This window comes from Lissotriton helveticus, chromosome 11 (assembly GCF_964261635.1).
Source record: "Lissotriton helveticus chromosome 11, aLisHel1.1, whole genome shotgun sequence".
Lineage (NCBI taxonomy): Eukaryota > Metazoa > Chordata > Amphibia > Caudata > Salamandridae > Lissotriton > Lissotriton helveticus.
Window position 1 is genome coordinate 924,751,738 of NC_136072.1, and position 27,941 is coordinate 924,779,678.

The following is a 27,941-nucleotide window of genomic DNA, read 5'->3' on the forward strand; positions in this document are numbered from 1 at the left end:
AAAGTGGCGCTCATACAGTACAGGTAACCTTGTCCGATGTGGACGTGTGGGGAATAGGAGTATGTGGTGCTGCCAGGTCAGAGGTAGACCCAAAACCCCTGAAACAGGAGAAAGAGCAGAAGCTCATAACTCAATACAAATTAACACAGTCCTGGGCACACATGTATGATCATAAGTTTTTGGTACATTTGTAGATATTGAAGTGGTCGACACCGGTGGTTTCTTATAGGGTTGATTTTCATGACAATCCTCATAAAAATCAACCCTATAAGAAACCACCGGTGTCGACCACTTCATTATCTACAAATGTACCAAAAACTTATGATCATACATGTGTGCCCAGAAGTGTGTTAACGTAGCAGTTCTTGATGCAAAGAACTATCCATGAGTCTGTTTCTGCACAGCCTTACCTTTCTTGGTACCTACATGCCCAACGTAGATTTGATCGTTCATCCAGACTTTTGTGCAATCAAGGTAGAATGACAACGCTCTTTTGGGGTCCAGACAGTGAAGTATCTCCACCTCTTTGGAGGAGTGATGCAGAACGAAGCCGATGTTAGGGCCACTAGAAAGGCAGTTTTGATGGTCAGTAGCCAAAGAGGGAAATTGTGCAGCAGCTCAAAAAATACACACATCCAATAGTCGAAACAAGTTTAAATTCCTTTGGGGCATAATGAATGGGAAGAAACAAATGTTGCAGCCTTTGACGAACCTAGCCACAACAGGTAAAATGGACAAAGAAGGCTGGTCTGGCAATTACAAAAATGCGGAAATGGCTGATAAATAGCCTTTAAATCGTACCCAGGGCAGAACCTTGCTGGGCCAAAGATAGAACAGAAGAACCTGAGAAAGCGGTGTAGAAAGGGATCGATGTTCCCTGAAACACTTGATCCCACAAATTTATAACAGTGGCAGGCCTATACTGACTTTGTAGAGAGTCTCCTGGAAGCCAGAATAATATCACAGACTTCAGGCAGAAGGTCAAAAAGCCGTCAGCTGTCAGCTGTCACCCCATGAAGGTGAACAGTGTGCAGGTTCAGGTGCAAGATCCTCCCCTGTTAATGCGACAGACAATCCTCTTGGAGAGGCAACCTGATCGGGGACAGGTGCTCATGTTCTACTGCCATGGATACCAGACTCTTCGTGCCCAATCCGTAGCCACAAGAATAACTTGGACCTGGTAGTTCCTGATCTTATTGAGAACTCCGGGCAGGAGTGGTAAAGGCGGAAAAGTACACAGGAGGTCAGAGCTTCACTCGAGACAAAAAGTGTTTTCTGGTGAGAGCTCCTTTAGAAACTCTAGAGCAGAAACCTGCTGACATCGCGTGTCTCGGGGGTGGTGAACAGATCCAACCAAGGCTCACCCTACTCTTAAAGATTCCTTGCACCACCTCCGGGTGGAGATGTCATTCGTGACCGGCTAGAGATCTTCACCTGTGTTTGTTCACTCTTGCGTTTAGGGAGCCCGCTAGGTGTTGAACCACCAGGGAACTGCCCTGCCATTCCAGCCAAGTCTAGTGACGCAGTGCCTCTTGACGAAGGTTCTACAACCCCACCCTGTTTGTTGCCGATCCACGTGGAGGTAGTGCTTTCCATGAACACCTGCACCAGCCTTCCCTTGATCGAAGGAAGAAAGGCTTTAAATGCCAAAAGGATCAGCCAAAGCCCCAACATAAACCACTACTGCAGATCTTTCACAATCTCCTCTGAGATTTGGGCCATGCTGGACAGAGTCCCCTGATGCTGTGCCCCTAGGGACTTCAGGTCCCACTGCAGAGTCTGCATATGCCAACGGGTAAGTGTATTACAAGCACAATGCAGGAGACCATAGGGCCCAACAACCTCAGGGTCATTCTCATCAAAATTCAGGATTGAGGCTGAAACATCCATATCATAGCCCGAATATTCCGGACTCGCCGCTTGATTTCAAAACAGCTCTGATTAAAGGAAGCATCTGAGAGGGATTCAGGTGGGACTTTGGCAGGTTCCTAGTAAATCCCAGCAGGAGGCTCAACATAGTCTGGATGTTGGAGATGACTGTCTGTGGCAAGCCCGCCTTCAACAGACAATCGTCGAGGAAGGGAAATACTAGAACCCCTGAACTCCGCGAGTGAGCAACAACCACCACCATCACCTAGGTGAATACCTGAGGGAAACTGGTAAGGCCCAAATTTTGCACGGAAAACAGAAAGGGCTCTTGGCCCACCGTGAACAGCAGGCAATGTCAGTGGGAAGGCAGGATGTGGATATGTAAATATGCATCCTGCAAGTACATTGCCACCATCCAGTCTCTCAGGTCAAGGGCAGACAGAACTTGGGCGAGCATGAACATTTTGAATGTCAACTTTTTCAGAAAGGAGATTGAGAAGGCAAAGGTCTAGGATAGGGCAAAGGCCTCTGTCCTTTTTAGACACCAGTAAGTAGGGGGATAAGCAATCTCTACCTATTTCATTGCAAGGCTGGCGGAAGAGGACATCCTCTCGCCAAAGGTATCCAGCCTCTTTGATTTTTCTCTGAAATTTCTTTTGTGTCTACTTCTGAAAATTACAAATATTCCTTAAAAATCGTACCAACTACTAAAACGTAAATACTTACTTGTCTTGGGTAGAGACCCCAGTACTGAACCTAGGAGTCCAGTCCTGGATTACAAAAGTAACAAGAACCTACTTTACCTCTGACTTGAATTTCCTTCCATAGGATAACATTGCTAGTTTATCACTGAAAAGTTTCTGTGCCAATTTTTAAAATACCTTTATATTCTTTCAAAATTATTGCAATAACCAAAACGTTTTTACTAACCTGTTTTCAGCTTAGACCCCAGGACTGAATCTAGGATCCTGTCCTGGAGTTACAAAAGTAATCTATTAAGTAATCATCTGCATTTATGTAGAAAACCCCGTTGAGCTCAATGTTAAACTGTGTTTAGAATTGTGTTGCCTACTGCAACCACTGTACCTATTGTGCTTACAAAGTTTATTACCTTACTGCAAAGTAATTATCTGAGATCATTTATATTGAGAAAAGTATATTTTGATACCTGTTGGTTCTAAAAATAAAACTATATCTTTTGATATAAAAACAATTGGCCTGGAGTTCAGTACTTGAGTGTGTGAAAACGTTTGCTGACTGAGTGGGTACAACAAACGCTTTACACTGTCCTCTGGTACTGCCTTACTGCTCGACCAAGCCACCACTTTGGAGAGTAAGGTCAGCCCTGACTTTAACCTCTGGGGGTTGTGGTCTCTATACACACTGTACCTTACTTTGGTCCAGCACAAAATATAATCATTTTGCTTCTGTAGAATGGAAGGGAGGTTAGGCTAGACTGTTGCATATAATGACAGCTTTGTTTATGATTTATGGACTATTTGCTAAGCTAACCGTATCTGTGTCAGACATTTTCTTACTTGTTCTGGCACGTGTGCTGCATACTAGAGCACAATAGTTAAAACAAATATTTTAAGCATTTTCTCTAGTGTCTGTCAGAACATATTGTGGACTAGTAAGAGTGTGAGAGCGAAAGGTGTGTCTTGCAACCGTGATTCCTGAGAGGGTCGGGAGGGTTGGGCTCTGGGGTGTCTAATCACTTGTGCCTAGTGAGACACTAGAACTAATCTGTTCTGGGCTCATGGGTAGTCATGGGTACCAAGAAGATCTCTAGGTGGGTGGACCCCGTATGAAATGCTCTTTGGTATCAAGATGTTTGTTCCAGACATTGAAGGTCTAGATGTTGTGGCAGGTGCCACTAAATTTGACGTCGGTAACCACTGTGCCGCCTTACAGGTTCTACAAAAGTGTTGTGATACACTGGCAAGATCTCATTTGCCTTCCACTTCGCCACATGAAGCAGCTGTTCTGATTCTTGTTTCAGGCTGGCTGCCAAAAGTTGGTGATCTGGTTCATGAAAGGGTGGCGATCCAGAAATAATTTGGTCCCTCCTACTGTGCTCCTGTACCAGTGCTTGGTCTGCAGGGTACTTAAACTATGATTTTACCTCCTTTGTCTGGATACAAAGAAAATCGCTATGTTCATTCAACATGTCAAGTTACACCATATGGCCAATACTGAATAGTATGCCTCAGGCTGTCCAAGGACAGGATATTCCTTTACAGCCTGTGAGCTCCACTCTTTCTGATTCTCCCCAGCTGCCGGAGGGGGATGTCAAGCCTTCAGTGGACCCGATATCGGTTTTACCTTCTACACCCAATGGAAATCATTTATTCTGATCCAACAGGAGTCCTCTACGGGAGTACAAGCCTCAAATTCAAATTCAGAATCCCAGCCTCCGTTGTTTCAACTGAGTTCTTCTGGTTATTATATCTATCAAGACAATTTTTCTTCGGACATTTCTTCGTTGTCCTCAGTTTTATCCCCACCACCAGCGAAGATTTGCGTACTCATATCTTGGTCAAAACGCACTTATCTCGTTTGCACCTTGGACATATGCCTGGATTGTGTTTTTCATGATATTTCTGTTCATGTGGATTGGGTTTGTGACAGTTTTTTCTTTTTGATAAACGGGGTGTTGGCTCCACATTCATCCTAGCATAAAATGAAAAGAGAACCTTGTGAACATTTCAGCAGTCCCAGTCACTGATGGAATTGTATGGGATAAAGTACCTTTCGATGTATTTGGTCCTACAGAGACCCTACTGATATCATATGTATTCTGTGTTTCTATGGGCGATGTAACAATACCTGGGGTTCAATGAGATAATTGGGGCATAAATCCTGTAAATTTAATGTTTTCCGAATTACAATGTTACACTTTTTTTGATGCTGAAGAATTATATTTATAACTATGCCGATTTATTCTACTATCAACATTATGGTCATCACTTTCTGCACAAAACAAATGGAAAACGTCCCCACTTTAACTATACTCAATGGGAACACTGCCTAACTCCATCACAGGGTAGTTCCAATACACTTAAAATGAAGTACACTTATTTTACCAGTTATTATCTTTCTGATCCAGAATCATATTATTTTAAATGGCTTTACCATCTTTAAAAAAAAAACATGCTTCACCAGACTAAGTTGATTAATACCTCTCATTTTATTGACCAATTTGCCCTCAAAGGATACGATTATTGGAAAGATAATGCCGATTTGAAATCCATATGGGGTACTAAATCGTGGCAGGTCCAAGGGATTGAATCTTTATTTCGTGCATGTTTGATACCTGCTCAAATTACTTTTCTTAATGACACGGTTCAACAGACCACATGTCTAGAGTTAGCTGAGATTCAAGAATGTAATCTTCCCACTATTCCGTCCTTGGCCCTATTGGACAATTGGCAATCTTATACCAATTAATTTGCAGACTAGCAAAATGATACATTTAACTCCACTACTATATCCCCATCTGGATTGTCGGTATGGCATCTAAACATGAATGTTTACAGGGTTTACATTAACTAGATCTGATCCACGTTATCCATATTCCAACACAGTTACTACTTATACTATCGGTAAATTCAGGTCAACAATGGTTAGAATAGTCAACACTGTCAGCCGTGAAAGAGCATCTTTCACTTCTATCAGAAGACAAACCTTTCTGATTTCCTTTTGGGTCCTAAATCCCCTCGTTCTAAACGATTTGTTTATGCTGCATAAGATGAGCTTTGGAAATTGTCACACATGGAATCTGCTGTGCGTTTACGTCAAATTGATCAGGACAATTTAGACAAGGTGCTTGCTGTTGTCAGCAACAACATTAATACTTTATCATCTCATATTTACACCTTGGATAATATTGTGTCTTCTGTCATTGATATTGTACACAATGAAGTGTCTTACCTTATATCATGGTCAACATCAACTTAGATCTGTTATGTAATTTAGATGAATACTGTAGACTCTGAAAAGTGGGCACATACCTTGGCATTATCTCAATTGTAGCTCCCTATTTTGACCATTCAATTTAACACGTAAACAAAACAGCAATTAATGGCGATGAAAGATGTGAGTTATACCATGCTAGATATAGAAAAACTTGAACACCTTCCTTTCACTGTAGCGGAAAACTAATTCTGCAGTTTGGTGAATACACAGAATTACCTTCTTGTCCATCTTAATGTTTCAATTGACTGCCTGCATGAAACGCTTCCCTATAGGTAGATATGAACCCCTTGGGAGTAGTTACATACATGAGATATGGTCCTTGACTTTTACATATTGTTGTCAATGGAGTGATAGAGAGGTGTTTCTAACTGGAGAGCTATGTGATTCCACAGCTGGCTATTCCCTTGTCTGTCAAAAAGTAAAGATTTACGGTGCCTGTAATGTTTCTGCCCCTAATTTGGCTTGTAATTTGAAAGAACTCTGGGTACCGCTATTATTCCCACCATTACGTTGCTTTCATGACTGCTGCGGTCTGTGGGCGGGAATCCCATACATGGTATCTATTTCCCAGCTAGTTATTTGTTGCAACAATGTTCTCTTTAGGCCTCCAAACGAGAGTGTTAATAGTTTGTTGTGGCCTTTCATTCCAACCCTTAAAATCGATTTCAATAAGCTAAGCAGATTCAAAGCCCTATAGTTTCAACAAGAGGTGGCTCTCACTTCCTCATGCGAGACCTCCGAATTGCAGGTGGCAAGAATGTCAAGTGAAATACAATCATTACTGACACAAATCTCCCCCTACATTTTGGGGAATCGATTAATCAAATATTTAATGTGTTTGGCACTTGGAGGATTGGCACACTTTTTTTTTTTTAACTTGTGGGCTCTGGCCTCGTGACTTCTTTTCAAACTATTTTTGGAGTAATACCAGCTTTTATACATTTGATTTTTTCCAGCGTATTTGGAGGATTGCCGCTGCTGCTCTTCTTGATTTGTGGAATCTTTGAGCTGTTTTTCTATTCCACAATGGCTACTCCATCTGTAGTCGCACCTGGACAGGCATTGCTGCAGCTGTACCACGAGCAGATGCAACAATATTTTGGAATACATCCTCTTGATGCCGAATTTTGTCTGACCCTCCGATATATTTACTTCACCTGTGTGCAACCTGTGTTTCATTGTATCCGGTGCCTGTTTCAGTGGGCCCTGGATATCTGCCTGGCTAACCAATCTCCTGCTGCCCTGGATTTTGAACTGCCGACGAGTCCCTTAGTGGCCCATAACCAGATCTGTTCCTTGGGTACGCAGCTTGTATACAACATCGTGTTGGGGCTGGTGCCTGTAAACGTTCCCTGTGCATCGAGCACAGCATATCCTGGATCTCAGTTGCATAAAACTTCACACAGGTTCCCCTTGGAAGAGTCTATCGACAACTGGAAGCAAGGAGAATGTTTGTTGCTTTGACCTGCTCAATTGGATGACAGCTAATCCAATTTGGAAGGTTCTGATGTGTTGCTGGAATTGATGTTGTTCCATTTGGCATCCTATATCTTGGGTCCCGGTGATAAGTTGTGATTGGATATAATATTGTGCACAAATGTTACACCAAATTCAGCAAAACTTTGCTGAAGACACTTTTGCCCTGCAAACGCTTACGCACTTTGGTTCTGGTTATTCTGGATTTCTGCTGTCATTCAGTGCTGCAAGCCTTACCAAGAAGAGGGTATTATGAGTCCTGTGCAGGCCCATTGTCATTCTCCCATTGTCATTCTCCCTATGTTAGCATGAGCACGTTGCAGACTGCCCTTTGCTTTGCACAAGTTATTCTATGGGTATGTTTTACTTTGTACTGCACTGTCCTTTAACACAGAACACGCTGTTGCTTTTGCGTTCTGTTCTTTCCTGTGATTTAGTCTGAACATGTAGACAATGGTTGAACAACAATGTCCATTGTTATTCTGCTCTGGTTAAGCCCTAGCACCTAGAAAAAACACACAAATGCAATTGTTGTTTGGGAACAGGTATTTCTTGTCATATAGGTATGCACAGATAGGTAACACACACTTGGAGAGGGACCTTTCCAGGGAAAAGATTGAGAGAGTACTTGAGACGTAGAACTTTCATCTGTGTACACTGTGGTACGGGGTCTGCTGCCAACACCTAGAGATCGTCTGATATATAATCATTTTGCTTCTGTAGAGTAAAAGGAAGGTTAGGCTATACTGTTGCATATAATGACAGCATAGTTTATGATTAATGGACTACTTGCTATGCTAACCGTATCTGTGTTAGACATTTTCTTACTTGTTTTGGCACGTATCCTGCATACTAGAGCACGATAGTCAAATAAATATTTTAAGCATTTTCTCGTGTGTCTGTCAGAATTAATGTGGACTAGTAAGAGTGTGAGAGCGAAAGGGTGTGTCCTGCAACCGCGATTCCTGAGAGGGTCGGGAGTGTTGTGCTCTGGCGTGTCTAATCACTTATTCCTCTGTGAATGAGTAGGAGGGTAAGTGAGACACTGTAGCTAGTTGATCCCAGGCTCATGGGTACTCAGGTGGTCCCTGCCTACTAAGGTACCATAATCCCAAGCATAGTACTGTGACTCTGCAGAATCCCTGCAACAGTGTTAGTATCGAGAGTGGGTCTGCTGGGTTCCAGGTGCAATTGATAGCCTGTTTAGCTATGAGGGTACCCAGTCCCCACACCAGCGACCTTTACCCTCTGGCTCCTACCGCCCCCCAACTCTTCAAGCAGGCCAAGAAGAGGCATGAGCGGGTAAGAGTCTATGGGGATCTAGGATACTTGACAGTATGACAAATATCTCTCCCCAGTATTGGGCTATCACCGGGCAGAACCATATCAAATGGAAGAAGCCCGCCTCTTCCTCATTCCATATACAGGGATGTGCCAGTGTCAGATAGTTAATGTGGAGATATTTTGATTGAATTAGGCGAAGCCTGGAGGATACTGCCAGCTCTCTTGGGGCCATCAATGCATCCCTCAGTCATCTTCCTAAAGTGTTCCTACTCATCTCTCCAATCTGGCTTTCAGGGATATTATAAGGTTGGGTGAATTAATTACCAAGGATTTGTAAATGCAGGATATTCTCCTTTTCCCAGGGCCCCCATCAGTGTATGTGCTTTCAGGAATCTCCTTTAGGGAATCCCTAAGAGCTTTAAGGGCGTGTCAGAGTAGCAGGAATCTATAAAACTGTGAATGGTGCAGCCCAAAGTCAGCCTAAAAATCCTGGAAGGATTTCATGAGGAAGCCTCTCCATACATCCCCCAAGTGTGAAACTCTGATTAAGTCCCATTTACCAAAGCCCTCCACGCTAGACACCTGTCGCAGCAAGCGTCCTTTCCAAAGGGGGGTTTCATTAGTTAGTTTTCCATCCCACCTGGTCCAGTACAGTGAGTGTCTCAACACCCCACACAACATCTATAATGGATTTCCACCTCATGGCTAATACCTGGATACTGACACCAGATCTGCCCAACCTCGGTGTATCCAGCTATAGAGGATCACAAGTTGTAAAGCTCAGTAGTATAAACGCACATCAGCTGCAGCTATTTCTCCATCATTGGTGGATTGAGTGTACTTGCTACGTGCGGTGATTTGTCCGCCCAGAGGAAGAACTGCATTGTGGCCTGGAAATCTGCAAACCATTTTTGTGGGATTTGGAGTGGGAAATGTTGGAGAGTATATATCGAAATCTAAGCAGGATCATCATTTTAAAATGGCTCGATTTACACAAAATACTGAGTGGCAGGCGGGTCCATCGTCCTTCTTCATGTTAACCACGAGGGGCATTAAGTTCAGGGACAGGTTAAGTCCAGAAGCAGGGAGATGCAAATCCCCAGGTATTGAAAACTTAACTGACAGACAGGCACCCCAACACACCACTCTCCTTTCTCCACATCCCCGGTGATCAAGAACAGCAGGGATTTAGACCAATTAACTAGGAGTCCCAACATCTGACCATATATGTAAAGCATGGGTCCAGTGGTCTCAGGCAGAGACAGAAAGAGCAAGACGTCTTCGTCATCAAGGGCAATGCGGTCTTCCGGGCTGCGCCTCCCTTCTATACCCCACATCGGGTCGGTCCTGGGGGTTCGATAAGCATGGGATGCTTGCACCGTCCACTTCCGTATATAGTGTCTGGTGCTTTAGTGGGGTACGAAACACATTGATCCACATAGACCAGTGCTGGCAATCACTTTTGTGTAAAGTTTAAGCTTGCAGTTGATCAACGATTTGGGCTGGTAAGAGGGGCACTCCTCAAGTGGAAGACCATCCTTATGGAGGACAATAGTAGCCACATACTGGCTTTCCGGAAATTTATCTTTTTCAGTGGTCTCATTGTACATGGCCAGCAGTGGTGGCAGAAGTTGCGAAGTTAACTTTTAATAATATTCCACTGGTAAACCAGCCAGTCCCGGAATCCTCCCAATTTTCCTGTCCTTAAGAGCATGTTCCAGCTCTAACAGCGTAAAAGGCTGTTCCATTTCGGTACATCGCAGTGTAGATATTGATTTCAGTGGCAAATCCGCAAATAAGGGTGCTTATCACTCCTGAGGGGGTAGTTCACGGTGTACTTGTAGGGCCTGGTAATAGCCTTTGAAAGCACTGGATATCGCCTCTGCTTCTGTGAGTAACGGGAGATGGTCACCTAATCCCAGGAATAACTTGGTTGTTTGAACCAAGGGTTGCCAAACAATAAAGCAGTTTGCTAGATTTGACTCCCCATTCTTATAGACTGCTCATGGTGCCAGCCAACATTGGCGAGCCTCATCCAGGCGTAATTGGCACTGCATCGCTCTGCAAGCATTATCTAACGACTTTTAGTTTCACCCAGCTCAGTCTCTTTCTCTATGAGGGTCTCCACCTCCGTTTTGTGCTACTGTTTTACTCTCTCTCGCACTCCAAGGTGTGATTGGGCAATTTCCTGCATATAAGCCTTCCCAGCGCCAATGAATTCCGAGAGATTCCACTGAACCCTTGTTCTGTTCCAGGAATACTTTCAGTTCTTGTGACAAGAAGTGTGTGACCTTTTTACCTTCAAGGCACCAGACATTCAGATATCATATGGGGCGGGTTCCACAGTTCAGGCATTCTATCCACAGCATCACCCTAAAAACAGGGCTCAGCTCTGGGGGTGGAAAAGTCTCAGCAGCCAAGGTCATTTTATAATAGTTTGTTATTTAATAATTTTGTTAAGTTTTTATTGCTTGCCAAACGTACCTTATTTGTAGGATTTAGTGGTTCATTGATGTGTTACAGTCGTCTTTTGAAGTTCTGCAATCTGGTAGAATGAGGCGGTTCTGCTGCAATACTTTTTAGGGAGCATTTTGTTGTGCATTTTCGTTGCCTTTTCATACTGTTTGTTAATACGAAAAGTGTTTTTATTTGTTATTGTGTTAAGGTTTAATTTGATTGGGTGGTTGGGGACAAACATCATTTATGGTAAACACTGATTAGTGTTTTCGTAATTTAATGTATATTTTTACTTACTTATATATGTATATGCAAATTTAATTTAATAATCTCTGCTCTATTTAGAATTATGTTGATTTTCCGGTGTTTGATATTTTGTTTTTCGTGGTTAGGTTTCCTTATTTTTAATGTGCAGGTGATAATTATTTCTTTATTCACAATATTGTTGTATTTTAGATTTTTTTCACAATATCTTTGTCATCAATATGTGTGTGTATACAATTTAAGTATAAGGTCACAATATTTATGTTTACGTTTTTTTGGGGGCAATGCCTGTATAAGTCGATATTGTTTTTTTCTTAAAATAGTGTCATACCGCTGAAATGCACACTAGGTACCCTGATGAATGATTAATCAGGAAAAACTTTGCCTATTATTAAGACGTTATTTAGAATAAAGTGAAAATAAATGCATCACCACTGAAATTATTTGTCAAGGGTTAAAGAGGACTGTATAATGCTAGATGTGGATCAGACCAGTAAGTTGAGTGTGGTATCGTACTGCCAAGTAGAAAACATCCAATAAGAACAGAATACAGCGAAAGGCCCAATTAGATGGGTACCATCACCTAAGATTTTAATTGCTGTGGTAAAGAGAAAGACATAAAATACACCCCTCCACCACATCACTTAGAAATGTGGCTTATTGTCAGAACTCATCTCTGACAGTACATTACTCCAGAAAAAAATGATGTTTCTGATGCTGCAAGAAGGGTGCAGATCCACGAAGGATGAAATTGCCCAAAATATCCCTAAACATTTAGAAAAGCTTTGTACAGAAGGGAAGGTGCACCAAAATAAAATAAAGTTTATCCAAATGTATCCAGAAAATATCTTTATTGTCGTTGAAAATAAGAATTGGACATCAGCCAACGCGTTTTGTTCTACAGACGGAACTTTATTAGGGCTTTTAGTACTTTCTCCTTTTAAATCAATTCGAAGTTAATGTCCTTGTGCATGGTCTATATTCCAGAACCCCTAGATACGGGTCAGCTGCAGGCAGCGAGCCTCTCAATCCTTCTCCTGTGAAAGGAGAAACTCTACATGCCTTAAAAGAAATTTAGAAGAAAATGAACATACGTCTATTTTTCTGAAGATCAGGTGCAGCATGAATAATGCAAAGTAATCCTCCAGAATGCAGAGTTTTCAGCGCATTAATTACTATTGAGATTTCTGGATGTTTCCTATCTACACCCTTTAGGACATCCTTTGTTCAAAAACGCTGGCAGACTTTGCCTTTACTTAAATGTATGAGCCCTGATGAAGTTCCATCTGTGGAATGAAACTCGTTGGCTGATGTCCAATTCTTATTTTCAACGACAAAGATATTTTTTAGATACATTTGGATACAATTGACTTTATTGTGGTGCACCTTCCCTTCTGTACAAGGATTACGTATCTGGTTTCCAGTGGAGCAGAACTGCAGCAGGCTCTAGTAGTGGTTGCTCGATATTGACACCTATTTTTTTTTTTTTTTTTTTAAAACCTTTATTTATCGTAAGCACAGTACACAGCGTCTGCCTACAACCACTGCGGGCCGGCCGCTATGACAAACAATAACAGTTCAGGCCATCTTGCGCTGCGGAAATCCAAGAATAAGACCAATACGATGTAGCAATACAAGATAGCAGGAAAAGGAGGACGTAGGTTTCATTTTATAATTTTGCGGAAGTATCACAGAGTCAGGCCAGATAGCCAACAGGGCGAATCATACAGCAGGATAACCAATATTGAAACGACAATAATCAGGATACTGGCGGGAATTATCGCACGCAGGATACCCAAGCGCGGAGTTGCAGTACATAACATTCAGTGCCCACCCAAGAGATATAACATTGTAGGAGTTACAGTGCAGCCTGTCCACGTATAATAGGATACGAGATGGGTCATTCTATAGCAAAGATGGAAGGAGCCAGCGATAAGCAATAATATAAATCCCCACGCGAAGCTAGTCATGTAACAAGCGAATCGCCCTTAAATAAAAGGAGAAGTGGACAATAAAAACCAGGATATATAAGCATGCAATGGCTAAGCACGAGAGGCGATATCACATCCAAAGAATCAATAAACAATGCATTTAGACATGAGTACAAATTGTAAGATCCTACCCCAAAAGGCCGAACCTGACCCACAAAAGGACACTGTTCATCAAACTAAGCACTGGACAGGACAACAGCATGGAATTGAGCGCTTCGTTAAGAGAACATTAGGAAGACACAGCCTCAGAAAACAATCCCACCTAGTCACAGGGACCCGCTCACAATTCGAACAACGTTGACCGTATCATAGAACATACGAGGACACAAACAAAGAATCAGCCAAGGAACCCAAACCCCGGACTACAACCACAAATAACACACAAAAAGAAAGAATTATAAAAGGACGAAGAAAAGAAGAGAAAAGTGGGCCATAGAGACAAAGAAGAAAGAAACACACATCCCATCCCCACCCCCCACCCTGCATGCAGCGGAAGGCCACGGCCCACCCCCCCCATAGGCATGCCTGTCGCCCCAGAAAACCCGAAAAAGGGAAAAGAGAGGAGGAGGGCCCCAGCCCCAGACACGCCCCTCCCCCCACCCATCCTGAAAGAACACGCAAGCCCACCACGAAGGAGGGCAAACAGCAGCGTAGAATCATCCCAAGCACTCCAAGACATCATCAAAAGCCATGTCCCAGTCCGGTACCAATAACATCCAGCAAATACACCAATAGTTCAGGTTCAGCCTTGTCCGGTCCGAGCGAAGGTAGTAAGGCGCCGCACTGCGAGGGAGGGTAGGGTCAATGAGTCCACAGTCTCTCGTGGAACTAATGCAGCAGTAGGCAAAAATAAGAGGATCATTGCGATAGTGCGACGCCATGACACACCAGCAGGCGAGAACACGAAGGAAAGCAAATCGGGAGCGGTAGTAGGCAGCTGGAGGGTGAGAAATGCAGCAGAAACACAGGCGCGGCCATAGGATCCGACAAGTCCACTGTCCGGTCCCACACACTTCAAGGGGTTCCCAGCGTCGGCAGACCGGGGGGGGGCGGGCTCCGGATCAATACTTCGGTCGTCAACCATCGCACTACTCGTCGCCCCCCGCGGGCCATCAACGGGCATCCAGCGGCGGCTCAAAAGGGAGTGTAGGTCCGTGAGAGCCAGCAGGACGGTCTGCAGAGTAGGTGCCATCGCCACTCCACGGGTCACTGTAGTGCACATCTCGACCATGGACCCTCAGGGCAAAAGGAGAAAGCAAGCACCACCGGTAATCAATAAGCCATCCGCCACCCAGAACAAAGGAGCGGGGCACAGCAGGCACACTCAAGACCACGATCCCCCACCACAGTACAAGGAGCTGACATGGCCGTCCGATTTCTCCCATAGAACAGGATTGCAAGGAGATCCATCGGTCACCAGCAGCTCCCGAGATAGGGTGAAGCCTGGCCGCATTTCGGTGGGTGTAGCCGAGGGTACGGTCGATAGTAGGGACCGGCGGAAACCTTTGTCGAGGGGTGCCAGCGCCAATCCCCGACCAGCCGCTTCTGGCCGCGCCTAATCACAGGTCCCGGTCTGGGCAACCGGGCGAAGCCAGCCGGGCAGAGCCGATGTTGTGCAATCGCGCTCCGGATGCGGCAGCACTCGAGGACCCAGCCTACACAACGCAAGGGCCAGGAAGTTCGAGACGGTGTATCTCGGCCGTCAGAGGCGGATTCCGCGTCGGGACAACACAGTCGGGCTCCACGGACAGTCACACACACTTGTAGGCAATCGGGATGCAGGATCGACGGCAGGATGGCATGGGAGGCGAGGGCGCTCGGCGGAGCCGGGCGACTATGCGGCCATTTTGGCCGCCGTCTAGGCTCCTCCGACACCTATTTTTAAAGGAGGAGAGAGAACTAACCCATCAAACTATAGGTTAAAAGCACTCCTGGACGTTGAAGCCAAATATTATGCCACACTCATTCTAGAAGACCTGAAGGATTGGTCTGACAACCTCAACTTTATCCCGGTCAACCAGACAGGCTTCAGGCAAGGAATAGGGATGATAACAAACATCTTAGCTCTATCTCTAATAGCTAAAAAGTGTAAGCAGAGGAAACAACAACAGCAGCAGCATTTGATAGTGTTGATCGTCAGCTCCTGTGGAAAAAGTTACAAGCATGGGACATACCTGAAAGGCTACTAAAAGGCATACTGTTATTTTACTCTAATACCTGGTTGAGAATTAAGATAGGTGTTGGGTCCAGACTCTCAAGGAAGCTGATAACGACCAGAGGAATCAAGCAGGAGTGTGTTCTGGCCCCACATCTTTTCAACTTGTTCATGTCAGATCTATCACAGAGGCTAGACTGCATTAACTCTCACCTGCCGAAACTCGGCAAACTGGCACTCCCTTACCTTTCCTATGCCGACGACGTGGTGTTAATGAGTCAAACAAAGATCGGTCTTCAAAGAGTTTTAAATGAAACATCAGATTACATTTCAGCAAACAAACTTGAAATAAATACATCAAAGACGAAACCCCTGGTGATTGGCAGTCAGCGGAGATGTAAGCAGACAATCTGGCTTAACGGCTACCAACTTGAGGAAGTTAAAAAATATAAGTACTTGGGTTTCTATGTTGACAACACACAAAATCATTCAGAACAAAAAAAGTACACGATTCAGAGAGCCTGTGCCCTCATATTCGCATTCAGTCAACTGGCAAAAAAGTTGAAGGGTCCATCATTCCAACCATTGCTCGCACTAATGACGGCAAAAATCCTTCCATCGATAACGTATGCTAGCGCTGCGTTTCATGGAGCAGTCGGAGAGGCTTTAAACCAATTAACAGCATCCATTTATAAAAAAGTATTTCAGATGCAAAGGTCGGCCTCGCCGGCACAGGTCCGGCTTGAATTTGGCTTAATAAATGAAGAAATAGGGAGAATGTATGCAACTGTAAAAACCTGGTACCGGCTGAAACAAAATGCAGCCACATCACAAATTAATGAGGCCCTATGGACCGAAGTAAACGAGGACAGAAACTCTCCTTTTAATCAATACCTGTGTAAATCTCTCTCAATAACCTGTGCAACTGACTTATGGAACAAATACTGCTGTACCAGTCTTTCAAACAAGCTATAAACAAAGCAGCTAAATCCCATTCAGCACAAGCGGATAAAAACATCTTTAGGTTAAGGTCGCATGCTTGGATGGTGTTAAATAATTACAAGTCTCTTGCACCGGCATCATACCTGAATTTGACATTTTCAATTGACGTAAAAAAACAAATAATGACACTACGTTTTGGAAAATTACCATCCATAGCAGACCAGTCGACTTGGGTGCATTCTGGTCCTAAATCCTGCCTGCTCTGTGAACACTACAAAGAAGACTTCATCCACGTAATTTGCACTTGCAATAAACTTCAATCAATCAATCAATCGAGACTTTATTTCGGTTTTGATTCAAACCATAAAAGTACATAACAATATAGCATTTAAAAAATACATTATAAGAACGATAGTAAAGTGCCAGTAGTGCAAGGATCAGATATGTACATACAGTAAAAAAGATGACTCATGAGTGGTTTAAATCAACATGAAAACATCACTGATCTAAACAAATTTTGCAACTTTATACAAAGTTTTAAAAATTCGGTAACTTGAAGGATACTGTCCATATGCAAAAGTTGCAAGTTAAAATTGAGTCTTTTTAAAAGAGCAACCAAATAGCGTTTGCGAGGGTATTCATAAAAACTATATAAAAATATAAAATGCAGCAAATCCTGTGGAGACTTTCCGTCGCAGCCACAGGGCGCTGCAGATTTGTTAAAAATGTCACTTTTTGGTCTAATAAGCAGATGATGAAACAAATTCAACCTAAATCTGGTTAACAGAAATTTCTCATGAGAGGACAGTGAGCCAGACAAATATGGCTCCATTGATACACATGTTTGAAGCATGACAGATTTTCTTACAGTTGGTTTTAGAAGCTCCACACGTTCCCTTTGTGAACTCCTGTCCATGAAGAAAGCCAGTTTGATCGCCTTCACATCCCCTTTAACAATCCTATTTGGGGAATCAAACAATTCCAGGCGACCAAGCCGGGAAAAACTAGATTTCAAATACTTTAACCATGGAGTGTCCAGTGCTTTGTCCTGAGATAAGAAATCTTTCATAATCAGATGAGTCAGTGGTATTTCCTCATTTAGCCACAAGTTTAGCCAACATGTCAGAGGACGTAGGGAAAAAATGTCACATAAGTATTGTTCCCCCCCAACTCATCATGAACAGCATAGTTTGAGGTGCCAGCTGGGACACACAATAGGCGCTTCATAAAAGTATTTTCGGCAGTCTGCAACTGCACCCCACTGACATATCCCCACAATTCACTGCCATAGACAGCAGTGGCCACTGATTTTGCGTTATAATTTCATCATGGCACTAGTAGTTTTTTTTCCTAGTTTGGCCGCAAAGTTAAAGATCGAGGCATTCACCCTAGCCAATTCACCTTTCTTCTTGGCAAGATGAGGCCCCCAACTGAGCTTATTGTCAAAAGTAACCCCAAGATACGTAAATGATTTTGTTACAGGGATCACTACATCATCTAACTTAAACAGGAAATTTCTGCTTGGCTTTTGACCAACCTGCATTATAAATGATTTAGAATTGTTGATTAGTAAATCTCTGTCAGACATAAACGTTTTAAAAGCATTAAGTAAAGTTTGCAGTCCCCTCTCAGTTCTAGAAATTAGAACCGCATCATCTGCGTATAAAAGAACAGGAATACCCCGCCTGCCAACTCTAGGACAGTCCGCATGTATGTTCTGCAGGTCACTGTCTAAATCATTGATATAAAAATTTAAAAGAAAGGGGGCAAGGATACAGCCTTGACGCACACCCTTTCTAATAGCAAAGTTACTGGTTACGCCCAGATCCTGAGAGTACCTTACATTGGCACTGGTATTACTATGTAGGTCTTCAAGGAAGTTAACAATCCCAGTATCAACCCCCCTTTCCCTCATGGACTGCCAGAGCCTTCCCCTGTTGACACAATCGAAGGCGGATGACAAATCCATGAAGGCAAGGTGTATTGTTCCCCTCCTTGCTACAGTGTACTTGCTTAAAATTAAGAAAAGATTAAGGGACTGTGTTATAGTTGAGCGCCCACCGCAGAAGCCATACTGAGCAATGGACATGATGTTATTTGTAGTTGCCCAGTCGGACAGTTTCTGCAGTATTATTCTTCCTGCTATTTTGACCGTAGAATCTATTAATGATATTGGCCTATAGCAGAGTGGGCTGCCCCTATCCCCTTTCTTAAAGACCGGGACAATTGTGGAAACCCCCCATGAAAATGGGCAGCCCACTGACTCAGCCACATTGAAGACCGCCTCCAAGATGGGTGCCCAAAAACTAGGATCTGATCTATACAAATCAGGCGGAATCCCATCCGGACCCGGCGCTTTCCCAGCTGTCAGACCTGATATTCCATCCAGAATCTCACCTCTTTCAAATTTAATAACACTATCCCTTTTGCAGGGTGGATAATTGGGGATTTCTGACTGCGTGCAACTATATAGGCTTTTAAAGTGGTTTACCCACTCATCCTCAGTTATGCAACATTCCAGGCCATCCCCAGGGACCTGTAGCAGGAAAGGTTTATTTACCAGGGCCCAAAATCTGGAACTACACTTTAAGGTATCAGGGTCAAGGATCTCGGACCAAGCTTCTTGTCTTAGGGTATCCTTGCGCGTAGCAATAACAGATTTATAATTTTTCCTACATTCTTGCACAGTAGATTTAACTCTGGGAATTGCAATAAACTTCACAATGAACGAGCTATTCTGCTCAAACAAAGTTTTAATGTGAGAGGCATTAGGTCCTGTAGAGCTGCTATAATTGCGTGCCTAAATCCTTCAGACCCACAACTGAACGGCAGACTGATCAAATTCCTCAAAGCCTTTTTAAAGCTTTGTTAAAAGGGTCAGAATTCGGGCAAAAGAAAAATGGACAAACCCATGGTTATTGAATTTTAACAATGATATTTTATGAGTGTATAGTAGCAACAAAATGGATATATTGTTTAATTCTTTTTTTTAACCTGTTTTGTATAACATAATGCTTTTATATTGTTATGGTTTTAATTAACTAAACAATAAACATTTACTTACCTACTTCCTAAAAGTGGTTGCACAAGCCTCTTATTGCTTACAAATACTTGGGATGTGAGGTGCTGAACCTTGGTCAGCCGCGGATTGGAGTGTTTTTGTTACAGTTAGAAAAGCTAATAACTAGGTGCATTCACTATTTTCTTGCTACACCAGAAAACCACACACCACAACTTTCAAAATTCTCACTTGAAGTGTACCCACAGTTGTACGAACCTTGGGAGGAAGGTGTCTTTTCAGAAATCCTTGAAGTAAAGTATCTTCAAGGTACTGGTTTCCAAGATGTGGTTTCTCTTGAAAAAATGTCCCGATGCGTGTCCTGATAAAGGGTACCTTCAACTCTTCTGAAACAGCAGTGTTCAGTGGCTCTAGTTCTTGAATGGGAGCCCAAGAGGTCCCACTTCTTATCTGGCTCGCTAAACGCCAAGGCTTTCTGTTACAAGGCAAGATTTTCTTTGGTGACATGTAATTGATAATACAAATCCTGAAAGAAAAGAAAACATGTAAAAGGTGCCGAATAATAATTTTAGAGTGTTCAGAGGTACTCTTTAACACTCCTGTAGTGGTCAATGAACTGGAGTTTAGATGCAGTACTGTGAGCAAGCCAAACAAACCAACGGTTGCTGTTTATAGGGTAAGACTCGGTACCTATAACACGAAGTTTTGTTATTCTACATAAACAGTCCTACTAGATTTGTAGAAACTGTATAACATGGTGCCACCAATGTTTAAAATTATGGTACCTATTTAATGTGCCTCCTGAGTAGTTTACTTGTGTGTGCTTAATGCACGTTTAATACCTTTATAACAAGACGTTCGTTGTAATAAGGGTTTCATCCTCATTCAGCTTGATAGGAAGCACCTATTTATGTCTGTAGGTTAACCAAGCTGGATTGTTTACAAGGATTTCCCCCCTATAGTGTTTCCCTTCCACTGAATTCCATTTGTTAACAATGGTGCTTGCAGTTATTCCTCTTAATTGCATACAAGCAGTAACTTCACATTTAACTAGACATGGGCTCACCAATGGTGGTGGTGAAGTTACCTTTGTGGTTGAGGCACTCGAAGCATACAGATGTGAAGTTTTTTATTCCTGGGTAGATTTTCCAGCACTTGATACCCAAACACACATATTTCGCACATACACTGAGGCTGCAGCTCCAGCTGCATATAGACCGCATGAATATTTAGAAATACCACAAACTTACCAGGAACATCAAAATTGGTAGTTCACGATGTTATGACTGGGCCCTCTCTGTAATGAGGGGGCAACCTGGCCAGTCTTAGCAGGCTATACACCTTATCCTAATGAACAGACATTACAGCAGTGTGAGACACTTGCACTTTTAAACCAATTGGCTATACTGTATCAACGTCCGATGCGGTATGTTCTGTTAACAATCACTACTGCCCCAGCAAGCGCTCCTCAAGCTGGACATGCTCATCTAGCTAAGCCTGCAATTAGTCCTATTACAATACATGCCATCATGGGTTAAGTCACTACCAAACAGGAGGAATTTCCGTTTTAGGTTGTCACAAAAACAAATCAGCTTGGGACAGTATTTCCCCATACGGGGCACTATGATCAATGTAGAATTCTCACTATGTGTCTTCCACTTGGCATGGTTCCTCAAATTGAGGAGTGTAACATGTGGGGTACTGTTTTTTTTGCAGAAATATATACCATCACCCACAGTACTTCGTCAATTGCTGTTTTACCTGAAGTCCTTAAACTGATTCAGGCAGAACATGGAGTAGCCCCTGCCCAAGATTTGGGGAGGAAACTCATTGGCAGGTTTGTCACAGTGTCCTCAGTTATTTAAGTAATATTAGTGGGGAGGCAGTCTCTTTGGCGATTTACTAGTGGCTCACTACAGTTCCACCAGCAGACAAGAGATGTGAGCTTCCTAAAATTATTTCTGAAATCTATAGATCTATAAGTTGAGACAGCTTGGGAACCATGCATAATAAACCGGCCTTTAAAGGCAATTCTGATGCTGAAATTACCAAGCACACACCAGTGTCGTCAAAAAACGCTGGGATAAAAATGAAACAAAAACACAAACTGGATCTCCATAACCAGTCTTATGAAAAACGTTACAATTTACGTAACTGTGATACACTTTAACAGCCTGATAGGTATCAATATTCTGATACACATCATTCTCATTCCTTTCAGTACTCGACAGCCAAATGGTCAAAGAGAGGGGAACGAGGCGACCGCACACAGCAGGATTATGCGAAACCGCAGACGGACTCGCAGCCCTCTTCTGTCTTCATCATACAAAAGGAAGAGAAACTTGAGCAATAAAAAACACAATTTAAAAAGAAAAGTGGCCATAAATGTTGCTAAATATGCAACAAATACTCAGAACCTTTTTCAGAAGACTGCTCGACAGCACAGCAGAAGTCACCATAGTTCACCAGACTCTTCAAATGTTTCTGGTGGTGAGACCGACTAATCACTACATGCATGTAGAAACTCCAGATCAGCTGCTCCTAATAGACTATATGAGCTAGACTTTACAGATTGAGGGTGACAGACTGCGTACTAATAAAGTATGATTCTGCCAGAATTAACTAATGCATACTACATTCTTCAAGCTGAGGCACATTGGCCACCTGAGTTTGTAAGAAAGCCCCAAAAAGTAGAGGATGTAATCATGCCTTCTTTTTCTGTTATTGTCCCAAGGAAGTTAAAATAGCATATGCTATACTGTGCTTAAACCAGATAGTTCCTATAGTTGACCTTGGACTACAGACAATTAAACAGTCACACACAGTACAACATTCTCACAACACAGGTTTCATAAACAACATTTTTCCTGTAAAATACAAAACTACATTGAACATTTCCAACGTTTTTTTCCAGTCAAAATATAGCGCCAGAAAAATGTGACTTGATGGCTCTCACAGTGCTCGGGGCCCAGAGAAGGTATATCAACAGTCCAGGACTGTTTACTGCTCATGTAACTTCAATTTTGCAAGAAACTGACCCAGAAGAGTTATCATATGCGGATGACATTAACCTCACAAATGATGATCTAAACACACTTTTGGCCAGAGTGGATCACACAATACTGGGATTTGCTGAACATGGAAATATTACATTTCCCAGAATCTAAAATTGCCTTTCTCCATGTCCTGTTTCTGAGATACAAATTATCAAATGGAGTAAAAAGCCTAGCACCATATTTCCTAGAGGAATGTGCTCTCTTACAGTCGCCCAATACCAAGAAAAGCTTCAATCACTTTTGGGTTTTTAACTTTGTGTAGAAGATACATACTAAACTATGCACAATGGGTTAATCCATTGTATGACTTAATTCATCCTGATTTTTCTAATAAGCATTGGACTGATGAACACGCTTCTATTCTCTGTAACTTGCAGACAGACATGCTTGAGTCTGTACACTTACATACTTGTGTTAACACTACCAACTCAGTAATCTGCACAGTTGCGAGTTCCACTGGTTTCACATGTTTTATTAAATGAATGTAAATCAGTGCTAATTGCATATAAATCACACTTATATTCTAATGCTGAAATGTGTTTTGCACCCACTGGAAAAATAATATGACTGCTATCAGACTGCTATTCTAAAGGAGCATCCTTAAGCTCAGAAGAAACGCATAAATGTTGTATCTCCTATTCCAGCCTTAGAGGCTATCACCAAAGCTAGCTAACCTAATGTGAAAGCTTTACATTTAAGATGGATCCAGTGGGCCACTTCCTTAACAACTACTGATGTAGATATTTTTTACCCTACTTTACAAACACAGGAATACCTCCAGTACAAGCAAGAATACCCAGCGTCTAGTGACATTTTGCCGGTATGATTTTATAATCTATACTGATTGATCACCACAGCCCCCAGTTGGTACCAAGTACAAATACTCAGCAACATGATTAGGGTGAAGGGTGTCATGAAAGATTATGTATTTCAGGCACAAAAACTTATTTAGAAACTTTCGGTGACTGTACAGCCCGACTGGTTGAATTTAAAGCTTTGGTTCTGGCTTTGCAGAATACAGATCCTGAATTCCCCACACTTATAGTGTGTGATTCCTATTTCTATGTCTAGGCCTTTAAAGATAATTTACCTTATTGGCACTTGAAAGGATTTACTGATTCTAAAAGAAAGGCTATCAAACATAAGTTGCTTTGGGGAAAGGAGGAGCTAGCTAACCTAACGTGAAAGCCTTACATTTTAGATGGATCCAGTGGGCCACTTCCTTAACAACTACTGATGTAGATTATATTTAGGCTTTCCTGTTTTCAGTTTCTATTTTTGGTAAATTCTGGTGGGGTTTTTTCAGTGTTTTCAATATCTTAAAACACAGTTGTTATCAGTGGTTACACATTTTCGCGCCACTAAAAACAACAGAAAAAGTGTTTTTCCGGTGTTTATGGAACGTTTTGCTTTTATTATTGCTTGCTTTCTTCTCTGAAAGAACATGGTATATAGACAGTGTACTTATAGTGTATATGAGGTTCAAATAGATTTTTGCAAATTAATCTTATTGTAGTACACCATACAATACTTCTTCGGTGAGTCTTTGGGTCATGTGCGCTCGCTCTTTCCTTCCCATGTAAACTTCTGTGAAAGGGCCCTCTCAGCATTCTTATTCCATTGGGCTGAGAACCATCAGCTAAGGGACACAGTTGGGATGACTCTTTCTTTGATGCCACATAAAGCACGAAATGGTAAATATTTGCGTTTTAGTTCCTGTACATTAGAAACCAGTGCACCAGAATGGACTAGAAAGTGGATAGCATCCCTCATTAACTCTTAAGATTGTAAAGATGCTCAGCATACCATCTAACAAGTGGCAAGGATCTACTACAGGGAATCACTTCAGCTCGGGTATCAATTTTGACAGGTCATCACACAACTTTTTTATATACGTAGCTGAATCACTGCAAATACAAACAATATCACTCCAATCTTTGTTGAACTTGGAAAGAAACTTTTTTGCAGAGCATTACAAGTGACACTGCGTTCCATGTTTTCCAAAAGTCTGGTGTCATGTTTTCACCACTATCCCAGATGATTGGTGATATATATACTTGTCACTATACCTTGCATTGAATTTTTAAAGCCTTATGTGTTGGCTATTCACGTACTATCAATACTGACCCACTAGAAACTATGGTCTGATGTATTAAGGGTTTTTACCCATTCTCTGTGGGTAAATGTGATGACACATATTAGGAAAGATTTTGATGAAACCAGACATTTTACCTTTCGGTGAAAGAATCAAATGCAGCCAAAATATCAAATATGAGTTTGATATTTCCTGATTCTCTATAGTTTATAAAATAATTAAACTAGACCTAAAACATGAAACTAAACCCTGCATCTTTAGACCAAAGGCAACAAAACCGAAAAAGTAAAAGGAAGAAGAGACAATATTTTAGTGGCATCCCTAAAGAACAAAACTCAGGCAGAATAATGTTAGCCAGTCTTTCTTACTGCTACTTGTATAACAAAGTTACATTGTATTGACCCCTTCAGGAAGAAAAAAATGACTTTCACTCTCTTTTTCCTTTCTTTGAATGGCATTTAGGTTGTAGTTGTCCAGGTGTTTTTTCAGTGTTTATATGTTTTCACCGGTGAGGGCTATTTTTCTTTCAGTGGGGTTTTATCAGTTATTATAGGTTTAAACCTAAAACCCCACAGCCTAATTATATTTTTGACACTACTTTACAAACACAGGAATACCTCCAGTACAAGCAAAAATACCCAGCGTCTAGTAACATTTTTCCTCTAGATCGGTATGATTTTATAATCTATACTGATGGATCACCCCAGCCCCAAGTTGGTACAAAGTACAAATACTCAGCAACATGATTAGGGTGAAGGGTGTCATGAAAGATGGTGTATTTCAGGCACAAAAACGTATTTAGAAAATTTAGGTGACTGTACCGACCGACTGGTTGAATTGAAAGCTTTGGTTCTGGGTTTGCAGAATACAGATACTGAATTCCCCACACTTCTAGTGTGTGATTCCTATTTCTATGTACAGGCCTTTAATGATAATTTACCTTATTGGCACTTGAAAGGATTCACTGATTCTAAAATGAAGGCTATCAAGCATAAGTTGCTTTGGGGAAAGGAGGTATATAAGGATGCTTTGACCTCGGCATGTTATTCATTCATGGAGTCATCAACGTGTTGTTATTTGTGTTGCAGTGAATTGGCTGATGAATCTGCCAAGGAAGCTGTTCAAACAGTTTTGGGAGCTGCGATTACTAGTTCACATATAAGAATAGATAAAGACATACTGGCTGCGGTTGCTGGTTCGCTAGTGGCAAGCCCCTACCTAAAGGCTATTCAGCAAAATACTTCTATCTATTGAGTCCTCAAAATATCCTCTTAGCCTGCATTCCTGGAGTGGGTGATCAAGTGACACCCATCGGGGATTGCAGGATAGATTAAATAATATTTGCTCATGAGGGATAAGCGTCTGACCATGCTAGTATGGCAACTACAGTTTCTTTACTACGGAAACACTACTGGCAGCAGGGTCTTCACAAACAGACTACAAACGTAGTCCTTGCCTGTGAAATTTGTCAAATAATTAAAAGTTCCACCATTCCACGCCCACCGCAGACAACTTTTTTTAGTTTCAAATAAGCCATTACAAACTTTCTGTATAGATTATTGCAGACCACTCCATTCGGATGCTGCCTTTAAATCTTAGTGGCTGGTGATTCTTGTTCTCGATTTCTATGGGTGTGGCCACAGCGATAAGCCAGAGCTTGAACTGTTATTAAATATTTTTAAGACTTTACCGGCACACATGTAGTAGCAGCATTCCACTTTGACCAGGGCCCGCACTTTGCCTCTAGGGAGTACTGGGATACTGTGGGAGTTGCTGTGCAAAATTCCGCCTCCTATCATCCTGAGGGACATTTGATAGTGAAACAGAAGACCATGACTTAAAGCAGTCTTTTACAGCTACACTATTAGGTTCAGGTCGTAATTGGATCCATCACCTGAATGGAGTCCAGAGAGCATTAAATACTCTGCCTAGGAGGAGCCACGCCAGCGACTAAGATGGCCGCCTAGGGACTCTGCTCCGCCGACCTTCCTCTGCAGATAATCTATCCTGGCTAACATCCTGAGCCCCAGCCCCACTCCCTCGTAGGGGAGTTGGAGCGACGCCCGTGGGTATGATTGAGCCCCCTCCGAGCTCTGGTGACGAAGCGGCGCCATTGGGGAAATCATGGCCTGTTCCTCCGAGAAGCCGGGGCCTCGGGTGGTGACGCGGCCGCCGGCGAGTGTGTCAACATCGGCCGCCGCGGACCGGATGCAGACGGTCCGATCTTCTGCAGTGCGGTGACCCGCCCGGAATCAGCGGTGAACCCTGGATTAAGGAAGCGCTGGATGGCGGAGGCAAATGAGCTAGCAACGGAGCACGTTGATTGACATGTGGGGGCGCTCCCGAGTGAACCGCCGATCGAGACACTCTACCCTTCAGGCGGCCTGGTAGTCACCGTGCTCCTGGTGCCTGGATCGGACAGATTTGTGCCTCGCGGTTCGCCCCCCCTCTTCCCCCTGAAGGCACGGGGAGCGCTCGATCGGAGCCTATGGAGGTTTCGCGGTGATGCCCAGGACTGGCTTCGGTGATTTGATTGCGAAATAGCCCCGGGGAGCTGAGATTGCGGCGCTTCCTGTGGGGGTGTGTGAGGCCATCAGTGGCTTGGGGGGCCATCCAGGAAGAACAATCAACGACGCTGGCCTTGAGGGTGGCCCTTGCCTGCGTCCTGGAGGTGACCGGGCACCGGAGCACATCTCGGGAGCTTGCCCCTGGTAGCACCTGGTATGTAAGACACCTGATTCACCAGATACAATCGGGGAGAACTGTGGGGTGCCGCTGAAGTATTGCTGGGAGCAAATGGAGGCCGCCCGGGGGGGCTCTGGCGCCGCCGGCTGACGCCTTGAGGAGTTCCAGACGGGGACACCCGCCATATTATAGGCCTTGTGCAATGGTGGATCCTACCATGAGGTGATAGCCGTTGCGTCTGAAGCTGCGAAAACTCTGTCGGTGGAGAAGATTTGACATGGGTTGGATCCCCACGGCCACTCTGCGCCCCCGCGAGAATTAGACATTTTGAATGAGATGGTCCGGATCGAGTGACCGGAGACGATCGTGCAGGAGCTGGTGAAGTGAGATCTGAGACTGCCCTGTGCTGGTTTTGGGGCAGGCGGTGACGTTGCGACTCTGACGACGGTGGGGAGAGGTGAAGCCTGATATCGGACGTTGAGATAGCGACATAGGTTGACCTGGATAAGTCCCTGTCAAAATCCACTAGGGGGGTCAGAACCATCCAATCCAATAAACTGGATCGCTATACTCAGCCCAGAGGATCGCCTGTAGATGTGGATGACGCTTCCGCCAGAACTGAGCCGATGCTGACGGATCTCATGGCAGCCATTACCGGAGTGCAGACGTC

At 43.2% G+C, this 27,941-nt stretch overlaps 1 protein-coding gene across 1 annotated transcript in view; it reads right to left on the reverse strand.

Annotated features, from left to right (window-relative positions):
- The window catches only part of LOC144792285 (acyl-CoA dehydrogenase family member 11-like), a 574,298-nt gene that overhangs the window by 470,595 nt on the left and 75,762 nt on the right, over nt 1–27,941 (reverse strand). The window contains exon 2 of the mRNA XM_078667230.1: nt 19,694–19,961. Coding sequence (XP_078523356.1) covers nt 19,694–19,961 — 268 coding nt within the window. The remainder of the gene's footprint in view (nt 1–19,693; nt 19,962–27,941) is intronic.